This window comes from Citrus sinensis, chromosome 3 (assembly GCF_022201045.2).
Source record: "Citrus sinensis cultivar Valencia sweet orange chromosome 3, DVS_A1.0, whole genome shotgun sequence".
In the NCBI taxonomy this organism is placed as follows: domain Eukaryota; kingdom Viridiplantae; phylum Streptophyta; class Magnoliopsida; order Sapindales; family Rutaceae; genus Citrus; species Citrus sinensis.
The window spans coordinates 44,657,709-44,679,751 of NC_068558.1; the positions used below are offsets into that span (position 1 = coordinate 44,657,709).

General features: G+C 35.3%; 3 protein-coding genes across 8 annotated transcripts; 1 reads left to right on the plus strand and 2 right to left on the minus strand.

Moving 5' to 3' along the window:
• Positions 1-2,535: 2,535 nt before the first annotated feature.
• On the plus strand, positions 2,536-10,414 carry LOC102619895 (serine/threonine-protein phosphatase BSL1). 2 transcript variants are annotated; one of them, XM_006479771.4, is made up of 22 exons: positions 2,536-2,758; positions 3,102-3,313; positions 3,433-3,493; positions 3,575-3,653; positions 3,751-3,830; positions 3,939-4,033; positions 4,495-4,594; positions 4,681-4,750; positions 5,196-5,297; positions 5,491-5,572; positions 5,665-5,835; positions 6,789-6,984; positions 7,086-7,287; positions 7,371-7,538; positions 7,790-8,028; positions 8,104-8,188; positions 8,287-8,385; positions 8,467-8,666; positions 8,755-8,830; positions 9,474-9,609; positions 9,689-9,828; positions 9,925-10,414. In XM_006479771.4, the coding sequence occupies exons 2-22, from the start codon at positions 3,109-3,111 to the stop codon at positions 10,006-10,008; spliced, it is 2,670 nt and encodes an 889-aa protein (XP_006479834.1). In that variant the 5' UTR covers positions 2,536-2,758; positions 3,102-3,108; the 3' UTR covers positions 10,009-10,414. The 2 variants fall into 2 exon arrangements, with proteins under 2 accessions (XP_006479834.1, XP_006479835.1); XM_006479772.4 differs by lacking the exon at positions 2,536-2,758 and having other exon boundaries at positions 2,765-3,313; positions 6,801-6,984.
• An 88-nt stretch (positions 10,415-10,502) lies between these two features.
• LOC102619405 (uncharacterized) lies at positions 10,503-11,517 on the minus strand. Its single transcript, XM_052437121.1, has one exon. It carries the CDS (start codon positions 11,030-11,032, stop codon positions 10,613-10,615), a length of 420 nt encoding a protein of 139 aa, XP_052293081.1. The 5' UTR covers positions 11,033-11,517; the 3' UTR covers positions 10,503-10,612.
• A 1,521-nt stretch (positions 11,518-13,038) lies between these two features.
• On the minus strand, positions 13,039-21,050 carry LOC102620367 (hypothetical protein). 5 transcript variants are annotated; one of them, XM_052437995.1, is made up of 18 exons: positions 20,730-21,050; positions 20,429-20,480; positions 20,180-20,305; positions 19,902-20,060; positions 18,759-18,842; positions 18,553-18,681; positions 18,160-18,369; positions 17,680-17,811; positions 17,452-17,547; positions 16,831-16,992; positions 16,156-16,435; positions 15,945-16,070; positions 15,774-15,843; positions 15,152-15,215; positions 14,949-15,023; positions 14,051-14,590; positions 13,909-13,943; positions 13,039-13,675 (listed from the first exon to the last, which is right to left on the minus strand). In XM_052437995.1, exons 2-18 carry the CDS (start codon positions 20,468-20,470, stop codon positions 13,141-13,143), a joined length of 2,865 nt encoding a protein of 954 aa, XP_052293955.1. In that variant the 5' UTR covers positions 20,471-20,480; positions 20,730-21,050; the 3' UTR covers positions 13,039-13,140. The 5 variants fall into 5 exon arrangements, with proteins under 5 accessions (XP_052293955.1, XP_052293953.1, XP_024954589.1 ...); XM_052437993.1 differs by having other exon boundaries at positions 14,051-14,599; XM_025098821.2 differs by having other exon boundaries at positions 14,051-14,599; positions 20,429-20,598.
• Between the last annotated feature and the right edge of the window lie 993 nt (positions 21,051-22,043).

The window sequence follows — 22,043 nt, forward strand, 5'->3', positions numbered from 1 at the left end:
CAAAACTTTTGATTCTGGAGTGTCATGGCTGATTGCTGTCATCATCAGAGAGGTATGTCATTCATTTAAATTAGCTTCAAATGAATTATACAGAGGCACGGTTGAATCTGTTTAAAAGTTCTTCTCCAAATTGTTTGTTTGATCTTTTATTATTTAGTGAAATACATTAGAGAGTTCAGCTTTTATCATTTTAGACCAATATCTCGGTTCGCCCTCCCAGGAAAGTTTTCAGATGGGGAGTCCTGAAACAATATGCTGAACAAGATCGTAAAAAGCAGCCACAACAGATTTTTCTCAGTAATGAGATTTTTCGAGCTCTGGAGAAGCCAAGAAGATGATGGGAGTTTACCCTGAAATTTAACGATCTATCTTATGATTCGAATTTTTGTCTGTCTTATAAGTTTACTGAAACCGAACTGTTAGAAATTCCTCTTAAAACTCCTTTTTCAATTGAAATTACCTACAAATTAATTCATTTGTTATTTTGAATGGGAATTTAATGAAATACTCAAATCAATTTTATTTTTTTTAACAAACTATTTAGGGTCCATTTAGGATTATTTTTGGGAAGCTCAAAAGTGATTTTTAAAAACTAAAAGCTAGTTTTAATATTTGTTAAATTTTTTCTAGAAATTACTTTTGGCAAAATCACCCAATTTTACAGTAAAATTTGAAAAGAATGAAAAGAGTAACTCTCTAAAATTTGATTTTGAGAATCAATTTTATATACTATAAAAATCCAAAATTGTCCATATTAATTAGTAATAAAATCATCAACTTCAAAGAGATTATTGCAATTATTGCTAATTATATTAAGAGAACAAAATAAAAATAAATTAATGATATAAATGTTTATTTTAGTTATCGATTATTATATATACACAATAAAAACTAGTTCATATGCATGTTTAAAAATGTGTAAATATCATTATATCAAATTCAATTATTTACATACTTATAGTAGCTTAATAGTAAGATTTAACAAGTACATATAATTGCTTTTAAAACAATTATTTAACTTATTATCAAAATAAATTTTACTAAATATTTAACTTATTATCTTAACAAATGATTGTTTCTACAGCAAAGTTAACAATAATTATTTTAAGACCTATAAAATTACCAAACTGGGCCTTATACTCCCATGAATTTTCAATTAAATACTTAAAAAAGTTTTTTTTTTTTAACAAATTGACTTGTTCAAATAAGAAAAACTTGCATCAATATCTCAATTTCAATTCAAGCATGGCTTTGCTTCACACTCCATGTTATGAGAAATATTCAATTTTTTTTATAAAAAAATTTAAAATTTTAGAGTTGTGGAGATAGAAATTATGTAATAAAAAAATTAATTTAAGATTTGTTTGCATTTTATAAATAAAAACTTTAAAAGAAAATTTTTTTGAGTGAAAATTTATAGAAATTCGGTTAATTTTAATATATGGATTTGTTTTTCACCAATTAAAATGAGGTATTTTAATAATAAAGTTCAAACGAGTACTAGAAGGATTATCAAGAGCTGTTAGAAGCTATAATCCTAAGATTAAAGATGTGCATGTTCTATTGGGCCTGTTTTCTTAGAGCGGCACATCCATTTCTCTTAATCCGTATTTAAATGTTGTTGTTTGGTGAGTGCGTATGGGGCTACTAATTTATGGGCTCATTATTCTGTATTGAGTCCGGGTCTCAACTTCTGATTTACTCGGTTCCAATGAATTGATTAGGCGTTGGTCTGCTGTGTTCACTTTATTGGTTTTGAATGCCGAGTCAGCACAGCTGACGAAGCTTCTTAGAAACGGCCCCCAAATGGAGCACTTTGGAAGAAGAAAGCTAATCGACCTTTCTGTCAACAACGTAAACTAATCGCAATTCGCAAATGCGTGTCCCATCTGCGCTGTATTCGGATTATTGAATAGCATCAGCATAATAAGTGGGCGTCAGGCATTGGTGATTTCTTTTCCATTTTCAATCGTGAATGAGATGGGCAAGCTCAAATATTGTTTTAGTCCATAACACCTTCAGAATTCAAACATCCTCTAAAATTTTAAACACAAATAGTCAATTAAATACAATTGCTTATAAATTAATCACTCAGATTTATTATTTAAAAACAACTCTTATGTTAATCGCAATAAAGAAGGAAAAATTGTGCATGTTTATTCAGTAATGACATCTCTCAATAAAGGCGACTTTCCTATCTACGACTCGAATTGAAAAACAAACCCAATCAAATCACTTAAAGAGACTCCATTACCAATGGCGTCAATACTTTGTTGGTTGTCTCAATGCTAAATATGTTAATTAGCATTGCCCCCATTCGAAATAAGGGAAATTAATAATTGAACGAAGAAAAAAATTAACTAACTTTATTAGAAACCCACGCCCGCGGCTGGGCCACGGACGATAATCTATTTGCCTCAACTTTACAAGTAACTCGCCCGTGCACTTCTTGACCTTTTTTGAGGATAGATTCCCATCGCCTACATTTAGATACCTAAACATCAACCCCAGTCGTAGCGAGAGCCGCATAACGAACAACAACATAGCCATCTACAGAAATATACTTGGTTAAAAAGAAAGTTTCAGCACGTGTAAAAACCTCAAAAATGATGAACCAAAGTTAAAAAAACAAAAAAAAACACCACCTTTTTATTTTATTATTTTTATTTTTCGCCTTTTATCGAAAATGCCCTTTGACACACGCAGCGGAAAAAAGAAGTAGCCGTGAGTGCCGCCGATCCAAAGAAGGCATCATTAGGTGCAGTGCAGTTTGACATTTATCTCATTCTACAGTTATATACTTATCAACTTCCCTGAATTGCCCTTCCCTCCCACCACTGCTACTGCAATAGCAATACCATTAACCATAGACCTTTCGAATTATCTGAATTTAAATTTAAAAATTTGATTGAATTTATAAATTAAAAGAATTTATAGGGGAAAAAAAAGGAAATATATATATCTTGAGGGTCCGGAGACTTTGTCCGGGCCCACCACCAGCGCCGCCACCACTAGCATTAGTTCGTTGTCCGGGATTCCGATTTTTAGGGTTTAATTTTGAAGATCGTTGATTTGTTATATATATTTGAATTGAATTTCAGTGACTCCATGAACGCGAAGCCGTGGCTTCACCCTGCTCCGTCTTATCGGACCTTGGAGACGTATTGGGACACGGATGAGGATGCGCCTGGTCCACGATGCGGTCACACTCTCACTGCCGTTGCCGCCACCAAGACCACCGGTCCTCGTCTCATCCTCTTTGGAGGTGCCACCGCTATTGAGGGCGGTGCCACGTCATCTGCTCCCGGCATCAGTTACATTCCCTTAATTCTCTTTGTCTTTGATTTCAGTTGTACACACACACACACACCCCTACACCTGCACTCTCGTGTATTCGTACTGAAAAAAGAACTTTGTTAATTTTTGTTTTAGGGCTGGCTGGAGTGACGAATTCAGTACATTTGTATGATGTTCTCACTAGAAAATGGACCAGGTTTGTGGGCATTTACTGCTCTAAGTTTGAATTTTTGGTATTCAGTTGCATTCTGATTTACATTTCAGCTGGTGTGTGCAGAATTAGACCTGCTGGTGAGCCACCATCTCCTAGGGCTGCACACGCAGCTGCTGCTGTTGGTACCATGGTGGTTTTTCAGGTAATCAATGGAAATTTTTGTTTGTGATAGTTGCAAGATTGTTCTATGACGATGCTTTAAGATGGTTTTGTGGATGATTGGTGGTGTACATGGTTAGGGTGGCATAGGTCCTGCTGGGCATTCAACTGATGATCTTTATGTGCTTGACTTGACCAATGACAAATTCAAGTGGCACAGGTGAGTTTTTTTGCAGTTATTTTCACTTTATTATGTTTTTGGGGTTCGTTAAATTGTGATCTGGTTGCTGATTTTTTTTTTTTAATTTTTTGGTTTATGTGAGTCTAGAGTGGTGGTACAAGGACAGGGTCCAGGGCCTCGCTATGGCCATGTAATGGATTTGGTCAGTCAGAGATATCTTGTCTCTGTCAGCGGCAATGATGGTAAGACATTTTGCCTGTCACTTTTTTTTTAAAAAATTTAATTGCTTTAGTTAATTTTAGTCGTCATGTTGCTTGAGGCTGTCATTAATAATGTGTTGTAAGGAGAAAATCTTGTGAAACTTTATTATTCCTAAAAGGTTTACCTCCTCCTCCTCCTCCTTCCTTTTTTTCTTTATTAGACAAGGCTGGTAGCATCCAGAGGTTTTATTGGGCATCTGTAGTAGTTTTCATTTGAGAATTTTGTAGAGTTAGGCAGTTAGCTTTGTTGGACTTAAGGGCAAAATTCTGTCCCGTATCTTTTCTGAGAATTTATTATGTATCGTTAAAGTGGGTGCCTCATTGTCTTATTCTTGTTGACCTCTGTATGTGCTTCTGACAAAGAATTGATGTAATCTAGCCTGAAATATTTTTGTTGATCAGTTGTCCCCATGGTTGTGCATTTGATAATTCGTTGACTACAGGGAAAAGAGTACTGTCTGATGCTTGGGCTTTGGATACTGCTCAGAAACCATACGTATGGCAAAGGTTGAATCCAGAAGGTGATAGACCCTCTGCTAGAATGTAAGTGTGAAAATAACATTCAAGAATTATGATTCCTTTAGATTTTCAACAATCTTCATTATAGATCTTACGACATTTCGTTGCAGGTATGCTACAGCTAGTGCTCGCTCAGATGGCATGTTCTTGCTTTGCGGTGGGAGGGATGCCTCTGGTGCGGTATGGTGGATTTATTTTCATGGACAAATAAAGCAGCCAATTGCTATTTCTGTGATTATCTCTGTTAGCCAGGGTTGCAGGAAAAAGAAAATAGGTTTTCCATTTTCACAAAGAAACTGAATAGTATGGCTCTATATATAGGGAAACACAATATTAAAAGTCCACTTATATCCTTCCTAAAATAACTCTAATTATGGCTCAAATTTTGTAATGAATCATGCTGGCCTCATTGAAAGAAAAACATAACATTTACATCCACAGAAAACATGTCTGTAGGTTGATACAATCAAATGAAACAGTGGTATTATATGGTTATCACCTGCATACTGATATCGAAGAGTCAGAATTCTAGCACGGATAGGCAATCTTTCTATCATGCATTGCAATTTTCATTACATTGAGATGCTTTCTTTTATGTTCATTAATTGTATATGTTCTTCCACAGCCACTGGCAGATGCTTATGGGCTGCTCATGCACAGGAATGGTCAATGGGAGTGGACTTTAGCACCTGGTGTGGCTCCTTCACCAAGATATCAACATGCTGCAGTAAGTTAAGGATATACTAATCGTTAGTGACAAATTTAGGGTAAAATTCCTCATGCAGTGCAGTATTTTCTGGAAGCAGTCAATAAGTTTGCGAAGATAGTAGCTTTATTAGCATGTTTCTGTCATCATATTGATTTAGGTCTTCCTTTTGATCCTTTTTCTATCATTAAAACCTGATATTGCTTGTGATTAGGTTTTTGTTGGTGCACGATTGCATGTTACTGGAGGTGCTTTAAGAGGCGGACGTGCAATAGAAGGCGAAGCTGCTGTTGCTGGTAATCTCTTGCTTTTCCTCATCTGTCATCATGGAATGTAACTGCAACATGATCTTTTTTCTCTTCTTTAAATGTTATATGTGTTTTGTTAGTGTTGGACACGGCTGCCGGAGTTTGGTTGGACAGAAATGGACTTGTGACTTCCTCACGTACAAGTAAGGGTCATGGCGAACATGATCCTTCTTTGGAACTTATGCGTCGGTGTCGTCATGCATCGGCATCTATTGGTGTTCGCATATATATTTACGGTGGTCTCAAAGGAGGTAAAGGTCATAAAAACTATATTGGAAACTGAAAGGCTTAAAACATAATTTGAAATCTTAATTCACATGGACTGTGTACTGTACTTAGATTTTGTGGAGCAACAGCTGCTATTGCAATAATAAACATACTTATGTTAATTTTCAAGTAATTTCCACCAAAGTATAGATAGGTTTTATGCTTGAACTTTTGGTTATTGTTACCCCTCTTATTATGTAGCTTAAAGTTCAATATTTTCTCTCGAGTAAGTACTATATCTCTAGATATTTCTGAAAGAAATAGATGAATTAGTATAAACTTGATGCAGAAATTTTTTGGATCTTTGACTGCTGCGAATGTGACCTGTGAGTTCAGCATGCTTTGAATTGTCACACACACACATGTACATGCTCTTAGTTTTAATTTTTCACTTAAAATTATGTCAGTAATTCTTGTTCATTGATTTCATCGTATCCAACAGTAAGGAGAGTGGATGAGTTGGCAGTATTAAATACTACTTTATGAATTGAACCTTTATCATTAGATTGCATAACATCAATGGACGAGAATTTTTGTTACAATTTTAATTAAAAAAATTTGAGTTAAAGATCCCTACACATGTACACATGTAATAAAAGTTTAAGTCAATGGAGGATTGTATCACTTTCTTTCAACATGGGAAGAGCCTTTCTGCTTTAAGATGGTGAAGTAAATTACAATTTTTTGATTCTGAATCATAAAAGGAAAGCAGAAATGTGTGCTTATCAGCATGGACTCTTTAGTGGTCTGAAGGAGCTTGAATGAGAAAAAGATTCACAAAATCTTGATCAAATTTCTTTTCATCACCAATATTGGCATATTGGAACTTCCATGATGAGTCTCTTTTGATTTTCTGTTCTATTGTGGTTACTTGGTCAGTCTTTAGTGCCATTTTATCAGTATTATCCTTTTATCTTGTTTCATGACGTAGTAGCAGCATTCTGTGCAGATATTCTGCTAGATGACTTTTTGGTTGCAGAAAATTCTCCATTTCAGTCTGACGTTAATTCTCCTCTATTAACATCTGAAAGAGCTCCAACCCATACGGGTTCCAAAGTCAATCAAACTAATTTAGGTTATGTGACTACACCAACTCCAGATGGACTGCATAGTCCTTCATTTGGGAGCCTGAGGTTTTATTTCATGACTCTCTCTCTCTCTCTCTCTCTCTCTCAACCTCAACCAGGATATCTGATTCAGCTTTGTTCCATATGTCGGTAATCATTTTTGGCAGCATGGACAAAAATTCTATGGAGAAACTTAGGGAGGCTTCTGCTGCTGAAGCGGAAGCAGCTAATGCTGTCTGGCAAGCTGCACAGGCAGCATCTGCTGTTCCTCCTGAAGAAACGTCTGTATCTGATGATAACTCACAAGTTGCAGAAGCAACTTCAGATGGTAGTGACACTGAGGCAGATGTTCGCCTTCATCCTAGAGCTGTATGTCCTTTGCATCAACATCATGTGTCGTGATAGTTCTATTAGCTGCCAGACTGCAGTATCACAATGTTTTGTTGTCACAGGTTGTGGTTGCTAAAGAGGCTGTAGGGAACCTGGGTGGGATGGTACGGCAGTTATCGTTGGATCAGTTTGAAAATGAGAGCAGACGAATGATTCCCTTGAATAATGAGCTATCATATCCAACCAAAAAGTTCACCAGGCAAAGATCTCCCCAGGGCTTACATAAAAAGGCAAGTGTTACCAATTTTATCCGTTTTTCGTATTGTTATACTGGATAATTTACTATTATGTTTTGTACAACTAAAACTATGTATGTTTTCTGATAGTTCTACTGTGTAATTTACTGTCATATGTTCTGCTTTCGATTATGACTACCATTACTATGGCAATTACTATCATATTTTCTTGCATGTTTTCTGACAATTAACATAACTACCGTAGTTTTACTGGGTAATTAATTTTCTATCACGTCTTCTTGCAGATTATTTCTACATTGCTTAGGCCTCGAAACTGGAAAGCTCCAGCTAATAGGAGGTTTTTCTTGGATTCATATGAAGTTGGTGAGCTTTGCTATGCAGCTGAGCAGATTTTTATGCAGGAACCCACAGTTCTTCAGTTGAGAGCTCCTGTTAAGGTCTTTGGTGATCTTCACGGACAGTTTGGTGACTTAATGCGGCTATTTGATGAATATGGATTTCCTTCCACTGCAGGAGACATTACGTAAGTTGACATCAAGACCTCTTACAATAATCATTCTGTGGGTTGTCTCACCAGCCAGAATATTTTTTGTTTCAGTTATATCGACTATTTATTTTTGGGAGATTATGTTGATAGAGGGCAGCACAGCTTGGAAACCATTACTTTGCTCCTTGCTCTTAAGGCAAGCTTCTGCCTTGAGTCACCTCAAGTTGGTATGGAGTATAATTCTGAATAATTTCAAATGTGACTATCTTGTTTGTTTTGTTGTGATTTTTGCAGATTGAGTACCCTGAGAATGTTCACCTTATACGTGGAAACCATGAGGCTGCTGATATAAATGCGCTATTTGGTTTTCGCCTTGAATGCATTGAGAGAATGGTTTGGACGAATATTCTTATGTTAATTTTGCTGCTTCATCCTGAGAAAGTCAGAATGTACTAATGAAAATTTTATTTACAGGGGGAGAATGATGGAATATGGGCATGGACACGGTTCAACCAACTCTTCAACTGTCTTCCTCTTGCTGCACTTATTGAAAAGAAAATCATCTGTATGCATGGTGGCATAGGGAGATCAATACATTCAGTGGAGCAGATAGAGAAGCTTGAAAGGCCCATAACCATGGATGCTGGATCTATAATTCTGATGGACCTTCTGTGGTTTGTTTTAAATATCTCTACCATTTTAAGGTCAATGGTTCTTTACATTATTCTTTTTTCACTTAAAATCTTTATTTCTTTTATATAGGTCTGATCCTACAGAAAATGACAGCATAGAAGGTTTAAGACCAAATGCAAGAGGGCCTGGTCTGGTCACTTTTGGGGTAAGGGAGGTTCTTCAGTGTATACAAACTCAATATATCCTTTTGTTCGTCAAAGTTTGTACGTTTATAAAATTTTCGGGATACCACTTGAAGCTGTATTAGCATAAAGGGTGGATTTTGTAGCGTGCAGACTTCCACACGCCAAATATTAACGTGTATAAAATGAAACTTTACAAGTGTTCGAGGCTGTCTATTCTTTGGAACTACCTTTTTGAATGGTGTCATATAAATAAACCATTGAATGAGCTGCCTACGATTGAATTTTATTTTATTTTCGTGGCCATTATAGGTAAAGTTTAGTTTTCATCAGCTTCTAGAGTCCTGATCTGGTGCTTATCGTTGTGCGCTAGACGGGCTGCATCTCAAGATTCCATTGGCAGGGCCATGGATTCCACAAAACAGCCGAGCCAATGAAATCTTGAGACGCATCCCGCGTGCCCTTGATCAGATTTTTCAGCTTCTATAATGTTTTTTTGGCAATTTGTGAATGCCTGTATTTATTTAATTGGTTTCAATATTTGGGAATTTCAATTACCTTGTCAATTGACCGCTAATACATGTTTTATCCACGAGCTTTTATTTATGATGATAGTCATTTCTGTATTTTAAATTGCTTATTCATTGGAGTCTGTACCCTTTGCAGCCTGACCGAGTCTCAGACTTTTGCAAGAGAAACAAATTACAGCTCATTATAAGGGCTCATGAGTGTGTAATGGATGGTTTTGAGCGGTTTGCTCAGGGGCAATTGATTACTCTTTTTTCTGCAACCAACTACTGTGGTAAGCAAAATCACCTGGCTTTTCTCCTTTTGCTGTGCTAGCTCGTGCAGCCTAATTTAATGATGATATATGCATCCAGGGACGGCAAACAATGCTGGAGCTATATTGGTAGTCGGCAGGGGATTGGTTGTGGTTCCAAAATTAATTCATCCCTTGCCACCTCCCCTTCAGTCACCTGAGACATCTCCAGAACGTGTTATAGATGACATGTGGATGCAGGTAAGATATATAAACTTTGATGTTGGACCTTGATATCGTCGTTGGATAAATTTCACTCCTCTCAAAACTATACATGGTGTGTTTGTTTCCTTGCAGGAGCTCAACATTCAAAGACCGCCAACTCCTACACGTGGTCGCCCGCAGCCTGACCTTGACCGGAACTCACTTGCTTATATATGATTTTGGCTGACTGATTTTTGCAAGTTACAGCATCTTGTCGCAGGACTGCCATTCTTATTTGGCAGGCTTCATCATCAGTCAGTCAGAACTTAGAAAGGCCGGCAGAATGTCAGCCACCTTGCACAAAATAAGGTGCTTGTGTTGTATTCTTTATGTTTCAAATCGCAGGAGACGGCAGCGTTGTCTAGTGTACACACAGAATTAGGGTTTCAAAGATTTTAGCTGTAAAACAGAGTGTAATATATGTAAAAGTTAGTTTGAAGGCGAGAGTATTTTCTGCAGCTCAACAGAGAACATATTTACATGTATGGTGTAGCAAGGGTTCGTTGTTCAACTTTTGTATTACAGCATAAATGCTGATAGATACTCTGAGGTTCTTAATAAATTATACCATGTGTTGCGATTATGATTTTGACAGAGATTCGTAGTAGTGTCAAGACTAGAGATTTCTCTTCTAAGGATCTTGTGTATCAGTGGGGCTTCTTTCTTGATAAAACTAAGTAGATGTTGATTGATTCAAAGAAATAGAAGTGAAAGTACAATCAAACTCTTTTTGACTTTTAATTGAGAAGAATCATTAAAGGGACTGATGATGACATGACATTCAAGGCATTGGAGGGAAAATACGCGAATGAGAAGAAATAACAGATTCCTGCACATACTTATTGTGGGAATCATTGGGATGAGGAACCCAACGAATCTCACTCATGTTTGGCGTCTCCACAAATGCCATTGTGTACTCTCCAATTTTCTGGACGCTGCCTCTCTTGCCTGCTCTCAGCACGAGACTTTTTCTGACGTAAGAAAATATGCCATTAGTCAAGCGTAAAATATCACCAGGCTCAAATGCATCACACTCGTCTTGCCAGAACTGGAAGTGAACGGCAGCCGTTTCGTCAGCCACGAGCGCTAAGCAGGTCTTGTTCTGCCCTTCCATTGCTGCGGTCTTCATTTTGTCGAGAACTATGAACTTTGTGTTTATGTTGTTTTGAGCTGCTGGTGATAAGTCTTTCAGAGAAATCATATTCACGGCCAGCCTTTGTTACCTGCAGCTAAAACAGAGTTTCTATTTTCATTCAGTCATTTCTACAAACATCTGAGGAATGGTCGGCTGTTCTGACTCCAAGCACCCCCCCTGTTAGTTTCGTTTTAACACAAAACTATAAAACACGCATGCCTGGGATCTCAATTAACAGTACGAGAATAATTAAGAGTAGAAGAATAAACGACAGATTTTATGACACTTCTGTTATATTATATTTATTTAATGTATATCTGATATGTGTATATTTGTTTTAAAAAATTATTATATAATTGATAATTTTATTTATCTCACACATGCATGAATGAGATGTAGGGGCTGTAGAATCTGCCGAAAGCAGCACCCTTCGCATGATATGAAACGAAACTGGACAGGCCGAATTTTGAAATTAGCCCTGAGTCTGATGCTTTGTCTTCGTTGTTAATACTTTGATACTCCTCTTCTGAGGCGGCAATTATTTGCACGCGCCTTATTTGTTTACACGTGCCACTCTATTCTAGATTGTAACTTTGGCGTTTAGCAAACTTCATTTTTATTTTCTTGAAAAAAGAAAACCTACAATATTTTTTTTTTTAAGGAAGGAAAGCAATTTGAATTAGGATAACAAAGGGGCTATTTGAATCCATTAAAAATTTTATTTTTATCCTTATTTTAAAATATAAATTCTTAATAAAAATCACTAATTTTTTTTTCTCTCAACTCATTGTTGCATAATCTCTCTCTACTCTCACGTTTTACAAACGAAAGATTAATTTTACTTTCTGTTGGATTTACTTTTTTGCCTTTCTTAACAAATCATAATATCTATTTTATACTTTCTATATATAATATGTATACATACATACATACATACATACATACATATATATGTATTCACTGGCTTTTGTGATGGGTAAAAATTAATTTCTTGATATTCATTAACTTGCTGATAAAAAATTGTTAAACAAGTTTTGCTCCTCTTAGTTTATAATAGCCCACACAAAAATTAATTATTTATAGTTTAAAAGAAAACATACAAAAGAATTGATGAGAATCAAGGAATTTAAAATGAAAAACGAAGAAAGGGTAATTAAGTAATTTTATCAAAATTATTTTGATAATAAAATTCTTAATTAAAAAAATAGTGCAAAGAAGAAAGTGATTGGTTCAATTAGTTCTACACTTATTTTTTTTTGTTTAAGTTTATTATTTAGAGTTTTAACTTAAAAAGGATTGAATTTATTTGTTTTCCACTATTTGGAAGAAATCCAAAATAAATCGATTGATCATCCATTGCCAAACATTTGATTAAACACACACACACACACACACACTCACAAATGTGCATAGTGAAGTCAATATATGCACATAGATGAAGAAGAAAATGGTTTGCCAAACAAGCAATCATTATTGGCTATTTCCTAGGCATAATTGGTTGTTGAACCAAGGAAGCGAAACAAACACTTCCTAAAAGAAGTGTATTTGTGTGCCATGCTGTCAGGCGGTAAATGAAACAATTAACCGCTTTAGATTGAGGTACTGTAACTTTTAAGATATATTTACTATAGAAAAAAAGTTATAACAATAAAATAAAAATTAGTAATATTTAATAAATATAAATTTTAAATAATAATTTTAATAAAATTTATTAAAAATATAATAAATTTTTTATTATACAAATAAAAAATCATATCAATATATTTTTGAAACTACAGTAACCAATATTTATTAAACACTTTACTACTATAACTATCCAACATCAATCCTAAAGGCACCCTCAAACTGACGTTCTGTTTGCGCGTTGGCAGATATCAATTCTGGGCCTCATGTTTTCTCTCCAGCAACACCATTGAAACCAAACACATGATACGATATGTTTAGATTACCCCGGGCTCTGTGGGCCATAAAGACCCACTGTTATCCCATAACGCCGAGGGTGATAGACATTGCGAGATCATTTCCGTATCAATCAATTATCATTCACTGGAAAAAAGGAAACGGATCTGCTCTTGATTTAAAGTATTAAAACTAGTTTATTAACTGTAACTGTACTAGCTATGCTTTTTTACAGCTTACAGGTAAACAAAATCTCTGTGAAGCTATTTCTAACATCATTTGTTTCGAGTCCGCAACCCGTACATTTTGTTCGTATCCCACAAAACTCTCATTACCCCAAGCTTTGCTTCAGCCTCACCAAATGAGGAACCTGCAGCTTCCGATGGGTGCGGGAGAGGCGCCCATCTCTCAGCCTTTAGCTCAACCACATCCACAGCGCACGTCCCTGATTCCTCCAAGTTCCTTCCAGTCCATTTACCATACACCTGATGTACTCTTCCTGAGCCTATCTCTTCTCCTTGCCCATCTAAAAGCACAACCAACTGACCCGCCTTACGCTGAGCAAATTCAGATGCGCCAATGTCAACAATATCAGTTAATGCCTCCAAGTTATCATCAGCACCAGTTCTCAATGTGCTTCTAGTGCCTCTTGAATTTAATGGGAGATGATCTTCTCCAGGGCTATCAGGTGAGTCATGTGATTGCCTCAACCCTGGCCCACTTTGCTTTCCAGTAAAAGAATTGTCAGCCTCTGAAGATGCACGAGCATCCTTACTAGCACGAGCTAGTCTGGCTTTCCGATTATTGAGCCTGTTGATGATGCAAAGTACAAAAATTTCTTAACCACTGAAAACCATAAAAACAATGACGTGCTAGGATATACCCAATTTCCTGTGCTAAGATAGCCAGGTAAGAAACAAAAGAATTTTTCCATTAGTCATTTATTATCTATTTTAGCGTGAATAGTCATATCAAAGATTGCAAAGAGGACAAATTTTCATTTATTTTCTAATGTCAATTGCAATGAAAGGAAGATGAGATACCAGTTTTTCAGCTGCGAAGATGTAACCTCAGAACCCTGGAAAAGATGATGTACGATCTTTCAGGAAGATGTCTCCAGAATTTATAAATGGCTATAAAAAATTAATTATAGTTTTCATAAAGGGTGAAGTATATATTACGCACATGATGACTTAATCTGCTAGCCCATAATCGTATTGAAGATGTATTTCGCTGCATATCAGGTTCATCCAAGAGGGCCCTCTCAATAAGTGCCATTTGGTTATCATTCATTATGGTTCGCTTCCGTTTTCTCTGCTGCTTTTCCTCACTCTGAACAGTTTCAACCTTTTCCTCCTCTTGAACTCCTCCAAACACACTTTCTTTGATAGGCTCATTCGGTTTTGGAAACTCAACATTTTCCACTTGATCAACAAAATTCTTTCCTCCCAGGGGACTTGTATCTGAACCGCTACTTCCAACAATCTGGACATCTTTGTCGACTTCTCTTGAACTTCCAGGCATACCAACTTTATCTTTATTTTCTCTGTTATCTTGCCTCATCATATCATCCCCTTGATCCATAAGGTTACTTCTGCTATCAAATCTGTCCTCTTGAAAAGCTGAATTCTCTGACATTTCCTCTCTCAGATCACCGCCATTTGCATTATTAAGAAGATTTGAAGGTTCTTTACTTTGTACTGGTGATTGGCATCCCCTTGAGCTCTGAGCCTCCTAACATAAATCAAACTTTACCATTCAGGCTACCATATTGGTTAGGAAAAATAAAAGGTACATCAAATTACTACAGTAAACTTGAGAGCTGTCATTTTGAAACATTTTTTGAGACATCTCATACGTATCACTGAAAATGAATGTTAAAATAAGCATATTACTATATTACAGAATTTGCACTGGGCCTCTAGACAACCATGTCTAAATTCTACGGCCAGTCTCATGAACTGAATCTCCTCAGTTGGCTTAGATACCAGACAAAATTGATATATCAATTTTCTGTTTGACACCAGCATCAGACATCTAAGTGATAACAATTGCAGGAGTAAAATGAAATGGCTTACAGTACCTGATGATGCTCACTAAGATTGAGTTTTGAGAACTTATCACAAGAAACTGATTCCTCAAATTTGCTTTCTTGAATCTGAATTTGCTCCAGATGCATAATTTGACACAATTAAATACTTTCTCCTCAGGTGATATAAATAGAATGTGAAACATTTAAAAAAATAAAAATATAAAGGAAATTAATGTTAGATTAAAATGCTTTACTTGAACTTGATCGCCTTCAATTTCAGCAGAATTAATGGATGATTCTAATTGCTGAAAAAATATCCTGCAATAGAAAGTTAGCAACAAAAGGTTAAGTGATAACAAAGGTTAATTGTCACACAGCCAATAAAGTTAAACTGAAAATCATATGTTAATGCATGCATCTTAGTGTATAGAACCATATATACAGACACAGCTGATGAGATAACACTTATATAAAATCAAGAGCAAGTGAAACATGTACCAACGAGTATACTAATAAAAAGAAATGGCTTAGTTCAAGTTCAATGCACCAAAAGAACAAATAGGAAAGCTGATAACAAGAGTGGTAGAGGCAATGAAGGAAAAATGCCATGTACAATTCAACAAAAATATGTCTTAGGAACAACTGGAACAAAGATTCATATGTATTATTGAAACAAATTCATGAAATGGTTGTTTGCTAAAATTGAGTTTAGAATGGTTGCACTAGCCTATCCTATAGAATAATTTAAATTTGCCACATTTAAGAATAATTACTCAACAGTCATTGCAAAAACCGTCAAAATTTTGTCATGGCATTCTTCTCCAATTTAACAAAAACTCCTAGGAAATACAAAGAACAGATGAAGTCCACAATCACCTTAAGAGAGTTACATCTTCCTCGTTCAGAAAAATAGGAGTCAGAGATTCAGCATGACTTAACAATGAACCTACACATGTAAGTTGCTTGTAAGGAATACAGAACATGTGTAATTATGTCAACATAAAATACACCACTCACATACATTTTATAAAAGTAAGTGACACTTACGAAGGTTCCTGCAAACAGTGGAAGCTTTCTGGGGACCAGAAGTGAAGGAAAACCCAGGTAACACTTTAGATGGATCCATTCGCAAACACCCCAAGAACTTGTTGAGAAAGAGATTTCTCTCCTGCTCTGTGGATAAAAAAAAAAAAGGAACTCTAGTAATGGTGAAAAACACGCTAGTGATAATGTAACAATATCTCGAGCAGGAACTGACCTTCACAGATATTGGGAATAAAACAATGGAGATTTGCAATTACTTTAACAAATAACGATGTTCTATTATGTGCATATGAAGCCTGAGGCATACTACTTTGGATTAATGAGAATTCTACTTTTGTTGCACTCGATGAAACAGTATCCAAAGCCCACCCAGCTGCTGCAAATAAATCATACTCCACAGTGGCATCTTCTTCCCTTGTGGGGAACTCGGAAGAACACCAAATGAACAAAAAATCTCTATGAGATAGTGAAAATATTGCGCTCAGAACTTCAGTCTGGAGTCATTTGTAAAATGATTAAAAAAAAAAAGAAAGGAAGTTAACAAGCACATCATGGAACCATACAAACATAATAATTATTAGTATATGCATTAAAAAGGGGAAAAAAAGAAAAAAAGAAGTTAACAAGCATGTCATGAAACCCTACAAGCATAATAGTTATTAGTATTTGCATCATAGGCGTCAAAATTACTTGACAATCGAGTAGATACCTAGCACATTTTAACACAATCAAATCAGTTTGGTTATTTGTAGAACATGTGATTTTTTACAGATCATGAAAATATAGCTTTAATTATCTTTGAAAGATCATAAATGGTAGTTTTAGAAAGTCATTGCAGTAGTTTTGCAACAGTGGACGTGTAAGGCAAGTACAGAATGTAGTAACTCACAAAACACATTGTAATATATGATCGAAAATTGGAATCATCCGAAAAGATATCAGCTAGACGCATGGCATTAAGTTGCAAAAGCCCTGTTGGGTAGGTTCTGCCCATGCAAGAACCAAAGTGTTTAGGATCCTTTATAAGTGCAGTCCTCAACAAGTCAAAAACCTACATCATGACAAATTATATTAATCAAGCATCTTGACTGTAAGAAAATGCTTCACATATTAAAAAAGAGAATCCATAGGAATTCTACAAAGCAAGCTCTATATTAATGGCAAGAAGAGAGTAAATAACAAAACCCAGACACAATTTTATTGTTACCCAAATAAACATCTCTCTTTTCAAAATAAACAAAAAGAGGTAACCATACTGGGACAATGAGTTTAAGTGCCCTGATAAATTAGTGAGAAATGAGCAAAATGAAAAATCAACAAAATGGGTAGCAATAATTCATCAAACAACTTTCATGCAGAAGGCTTTTAGGCAAAACCACTAGAAATGAAGGTCATATCAGTCAGCCTCCACAGAACGAGCCAACCTGCTGCACTAGCACCATCGATATTCCGTAAGAATGCTAGCATCATCAAATTCTAACAAATTTTTGAATAATTCCAGAACGCCAACCTCTAAAGAAACAGACTTTGCCAAATCCAGGCTTTCTGGAGAGCTGGCAACTTCATCCAGGTAAGAAATGCTTTCTGCTTCACACAAGTGCAAGAGCTGCATAAACAAAGTCATGAATGAAATAAATGAATAATGTCCACTCACATTGGATATGAAGAAGGTGAAGTACATAAAAAAAGTAACTTAAGCATTCTAGTATAATTAAGCATTTTCAGCAACTAGACTTACAATAGACAGGACTTTAGCTTTCAGCCTGGAAACAGAAGTCACAACCGTGGACGACTCTACAAATGGTGGCATAATGCTTAACTTCAAGATGGATTGTGCGAGAAAAAGAACACCACCCTTTGCACAAAGTTCCTGAAATAGGACCACAATCAGAGATTTTATTAAACAATGAAAACTTATGATTTATCTTTGAGAATATCAAATAACGTGTCTCTCCACAGAGTAATCATCTAAATCAAGAGAATGGCCCAAGAGAAGTTCAATTTAAATATGAAAAAATTATGATAACTTTACGTTATTCCATAATCACAATAACCTAGACTTCTTTGGTCATACAAGATATTATTATCATGATACATCTAAATTGTTTGTGCAATAAATCAAAAATGTGGATATCTGATATTGATTCAAAGTAAAATAGAAAAATAAGTTGGCACATCAGCTCATTTCAACCAAACCAAGGGAATTCTAACTTGAAACCTTATTCCGGAGTAGGCGCTCTCGAAACACTTTCTGTTGGCACAGAGACTGAAGAAACTGTAAAGAAGCTTCGCATTGCTGGCAGATGAAGTTTACCACTTGTTCATGTGGATGTAGGCAGACATCAGAATGTTGTTCTGACAGTTTTATCTGAAGAAACATGATGCTTACATGTACAGCTCCAAAAGTGGCATCCATAAATATGTCAATCTGTAACACAGAGTTCAAGATCACCCTAACTATTAGCCTTACATAAATGCCTTGCCATGTGGAACACTTCAAAATAGGGTTTAATCAAAAGATCAACAAATGGCAATCCAAAACCACGCAATTTTTGTGGCCCTGAATTTCCCTGACTATGAGCCTAAACCAATCACTGGGGCTAAATCGTACCTTAGGATGTGCCAGTACTACTTGAACAAGATCCTGCCACTGTGAAGATATACATCCTGTTAACAAATATAGACTGCATGCCACTAGTGTTGAATGCAGCATGAGCATGGGGCTTGAATCGTGGTAGTCCTATATTAAGAAAACAAGTCTAAGTACTGATACATAGCATGGAAAATGAAAGGTACAAAAAACAGACTAAAAACAACCTGTCTGTAATGACCAAGAACGATTAGTAAATAGAACACCAAATCAAGCAGCTGCTCAGAAACTTTTACGTCATCAAGCAAAATCTGCAGGCATTTAAAAAAAAAAATGAAATATTAGGAGAAAAGCTGCTCTGTGAAAGCTTTATCTCCCGAGGTACACAATATCCCACATTATTTCACTGTTAGAAATAGAGAAATAGAAATCAAATTCACAAAGATGCTCAGAGGCAAGTAAAGTTATGTTGGCATAACAAGCAATTTCAAGCAACTGACAGGACAATTTAAAGCATCAATATTTATGTCCCCTTATTGCAACGTACATGCATACATCTGTACAGATGCACACGTGTGCACGACTAAAATTTTAGGTTCAACAATATAATTTCTGGGGAAATATGATACTGAAAAAAGTAAAAACCCTGTCATTGGTTCAAAGTTCACACAGTGGCAGTTCCACCTGCACATGTGAACGTAGGTCGGTTAACCAAAATGGTTGCCCAAAGATGAAGGTAGAAGTTTCTAGTTGAGAATGGCTCCTAACCTTCTCCCTCGTTTTGCAAGACCACGAGCTTACATGTAAACATTCAGATGAGAAGAGGAAGACTTTGCTCTTCCACCCCCAAATCATAAGCTTTGCAGCTACCCCTGTAGACGCCAGCCTAAAGAATCCTATGATATTTGTTTTCCAATTTTAATCACTGGTTAAGGATACCAAAAACTATTGATTCATACAAGTTGTTACTTTCATTAGGTGTTGTAAGACTTGTCACCAGGGCTTAGACAGAAATTCTTCTGTTTCAGCTACATGGATATGCTTGAACAGATGGTGACTGTAGTTGGCTTTCTGAATCAGGTGAGGATTTTGTTATCTAATAAATGATTTTTTATTTAATAAATCCACACTATTTACTGCAAGTTCTTTCTTGCTTAAAAAAATGAACGGTGTATGACTCCAATTGAAGTAATAATTCAAAAGAATATAAGATGAATACTTGACACTGTAATCCCAAACTTCAGTTCCAATAACAATGGTATTCTTAGATTCATAATTTGTTGGAATGCTTCAAAGAGTGAAGAAAAAAAAAAACGACCTAACAAAAACAAAATAAAATAAAAAAATTAGCAAGGACCAGTAAAGCTAACCTGCTCAAGTTTAATATGCCGAGATGTTAGATCCAACAAGGAATGCAAAAGCCGAATACCACGTAACAAATATCTAAATGATTCCTCATCTCTGCCAGATGATATAAGCACTGCAATGAGGTGTAAAGGAAGAAATCTTGCAAGTTTTTCCACATCAACCTGAAATACAACATAATTCAAAATAATGCATGGTAGTTTACAAGTAAATGAAGAAATTAGAAAAATATTAGAGCATAACAATGATAAAAGCATTAGTGCTGCAGCAGCTGCCGCTCTACCTTTATTGACGATCCTTTTTTATTATAGCAGTGAATCGAAAAATTCTCAGAGTCTCGTAGTATTTTATTAAGCTCTTGAGAGCTAAACCCATGCAACTCATTAACTGCTGAAATCAAGTCAATGACCTGTTTATTTAAACAAACAAATACTTAGTCGAGTTATAATTCCAGGGGAAAGAAGAGCAGAAATCATTAAAAACAAACAAACATTAAAAAAATGATAAATATTTAGGTAAAAAAAGTACTTACTCGTTCAGCATTACCAAACGGTTCTTCCCTTGCATGTTTCATTTTTGAGAATCTGGTACCAATACAAGTATGTTTATATAACCTCTGCTTAAAAAATCTCAAAAACCCACATCATAAAACCCCAGATTTCGAGCAAGCAAAGTGAATTGAACGTTCAAACCCTAAAAACACTGAGAGACTCTCAGTGAGAGTAGCTTGTAGTACTAAATTAACAGACACTATAACAATAAAATTAAAAAAATAAATAAAATGGTAAACAAAACAAGATATAAAAAGGTTTAACGGTAAAACTATCGATTACCTGCCAAATAAAGCGAGAGCGCCAAAAAGAAAAAAGAAAACAGATAATTAAAAGATAATTTCGCGGGTTTTTCAATTTTTTTTTTCTTTTTCTGGTGCTACTGTAAAGTACACGTCTGAGATTGGATTTGTAGACAAGTAATAAATACAGAGTTGAAATTGCAAAATTAAGACTAATCTACCATTTTTTTTATGTCGTTGGTATGATAACAAAAAGCTGGTTTGTCATCGCGAAATCTTGAATTTGTTTTTTTTTTTAATTATTTTTATTTTGTTTTGCATTTTTAGTTTTACATGTGTTGTATCTGCTTGATACGGTCTTATTTTATTCCAAGAAAGAGATCTTGTGAATTAGAGTCTTATTAAAAATTAGTTTTTAAATATAACCTTCGATGAATCCCAGACAGAAAAAATGTGACGCTTCGTACCCTCCCCCCACCCAAAACAATAAACTATTTACAATAATAAACAATAAACAAAAAGATCAGGTTACGATACAACTGTGGTATCGTGCTATAATTATATTCAGTCGTTAGATGCACTTAGATTAATAAGGTTCACTGGCATCAAATGACTGGATACAATTCAAATTTTCCCTAAACAAAAACCTCAAACTTCATGTGTTTCTTTCTATTCTATTTTTTGGTCTGCTACTTTTTTTTTTTATAGCTTTTAGTTTTTCTAATGTTTTAGCAAATTTGTTATTTTTTTTACATTTTTTTGGAGGTTTATTTTTTCTCATGGTTATTGGGTGTTAGTTCTATTCTCCTTATAAGGTTCTTTCAATGGCTGTAAATAGTATTATCTTATAAGTCGGATTTGAAATATATCAATATCTAGATTGGGAGGGTATACTAGTATTGGAGTTGAAAAGTGGCTCTAATAGTAGTGCAGTGAGGTTCGATTACCTATGGCGACGGTATATCAAGAGGCTTTTTGGTGTACGCTTTGAGAGGGATTGTCTTTACTAATAAGGTTTTATAATTTTTATTTTGTTTGTTTATATTTTTTTGTTTGCATTGTGCTGTGGTTATTATATTATTGGACACTATAAATTTTCTTTCTCTAATTAGAAAGGGGTTCCACTTATATTAATTAATGTGAGTATGCTAACCTGTAAAATTCTTTCAAGTCTTAAGTAGTTTAATGTGTGAAATCTTCTAATCTCTTCTTAAATATTAGAAATTACTAGTTGTGTAACTATATTTTGTTAGGGATCACCCTAATTTAGGCTTGAGTCTAAAATCTTATTATATGTATTATACTTAAACTTGATGTCACCTTATATTTGCGCCATATGATGATATTCATTCTT

What these genes read in the sequence shown, in the direction of transcription:
- LOC102620367 (XM_052437993.1), bottom strand. Translation starts at nt 20,470, where the DNA reads ATGAAACATGCAAGGGAAGAACCGTTTGGTAATGCTGAACGA. An exon ending in AAGCTAAAGTCCTGTCTATT is followed by an intron (nt 17,548 to 17,679) that starts GTAAGTCTAGTT and finishes TTGTTTATGCAG; the next exon opens with CTCTTGCACTTGTGTGAAGC. An exon ending in CATATATTACAATGTGTTTT is followed by an intron (nt 16,436 to 16,830) that starts GTGAGTTACTAC and finishes AAATGACTCCAG; the next exon opens with ACTGAAGTTCTGAGCGCAAT.
- LOC102619405 (XM_052437121.1), bottom strand. Translation starts at nt 11,032, where the DNA reads ATGATTTCTCTGAAAGACTTATCACCAGCAGCTCAAAACAACATAAAC.
- LOC102619895 (XM_006479771.4), top strand. Translation starts at nt 3,109, where the DNA reads ATGAACGCGAAGCCGTGGCTTCACCCTGCTCCGTCTTATCGGACCTTG. An exon ending in GACAAATTCAAGTGGCACAG is followed by an intron (nt 3,831 to 3,938) that starts GTGAGTTTTTTT and finishes ATGTGAGTCTAG; the next exon opens with AGTGGTGGTACAAGGACAGG. An exon ending in CTTTGCTCCTTGCTCTTAAG is followed by an intron (nt 8,189 to 8,286) that starts GCAAGCTTCTGC and finishes TGATTTTTGCAG; the next exon opens with ATTGAGTACCCTGAGAATGT.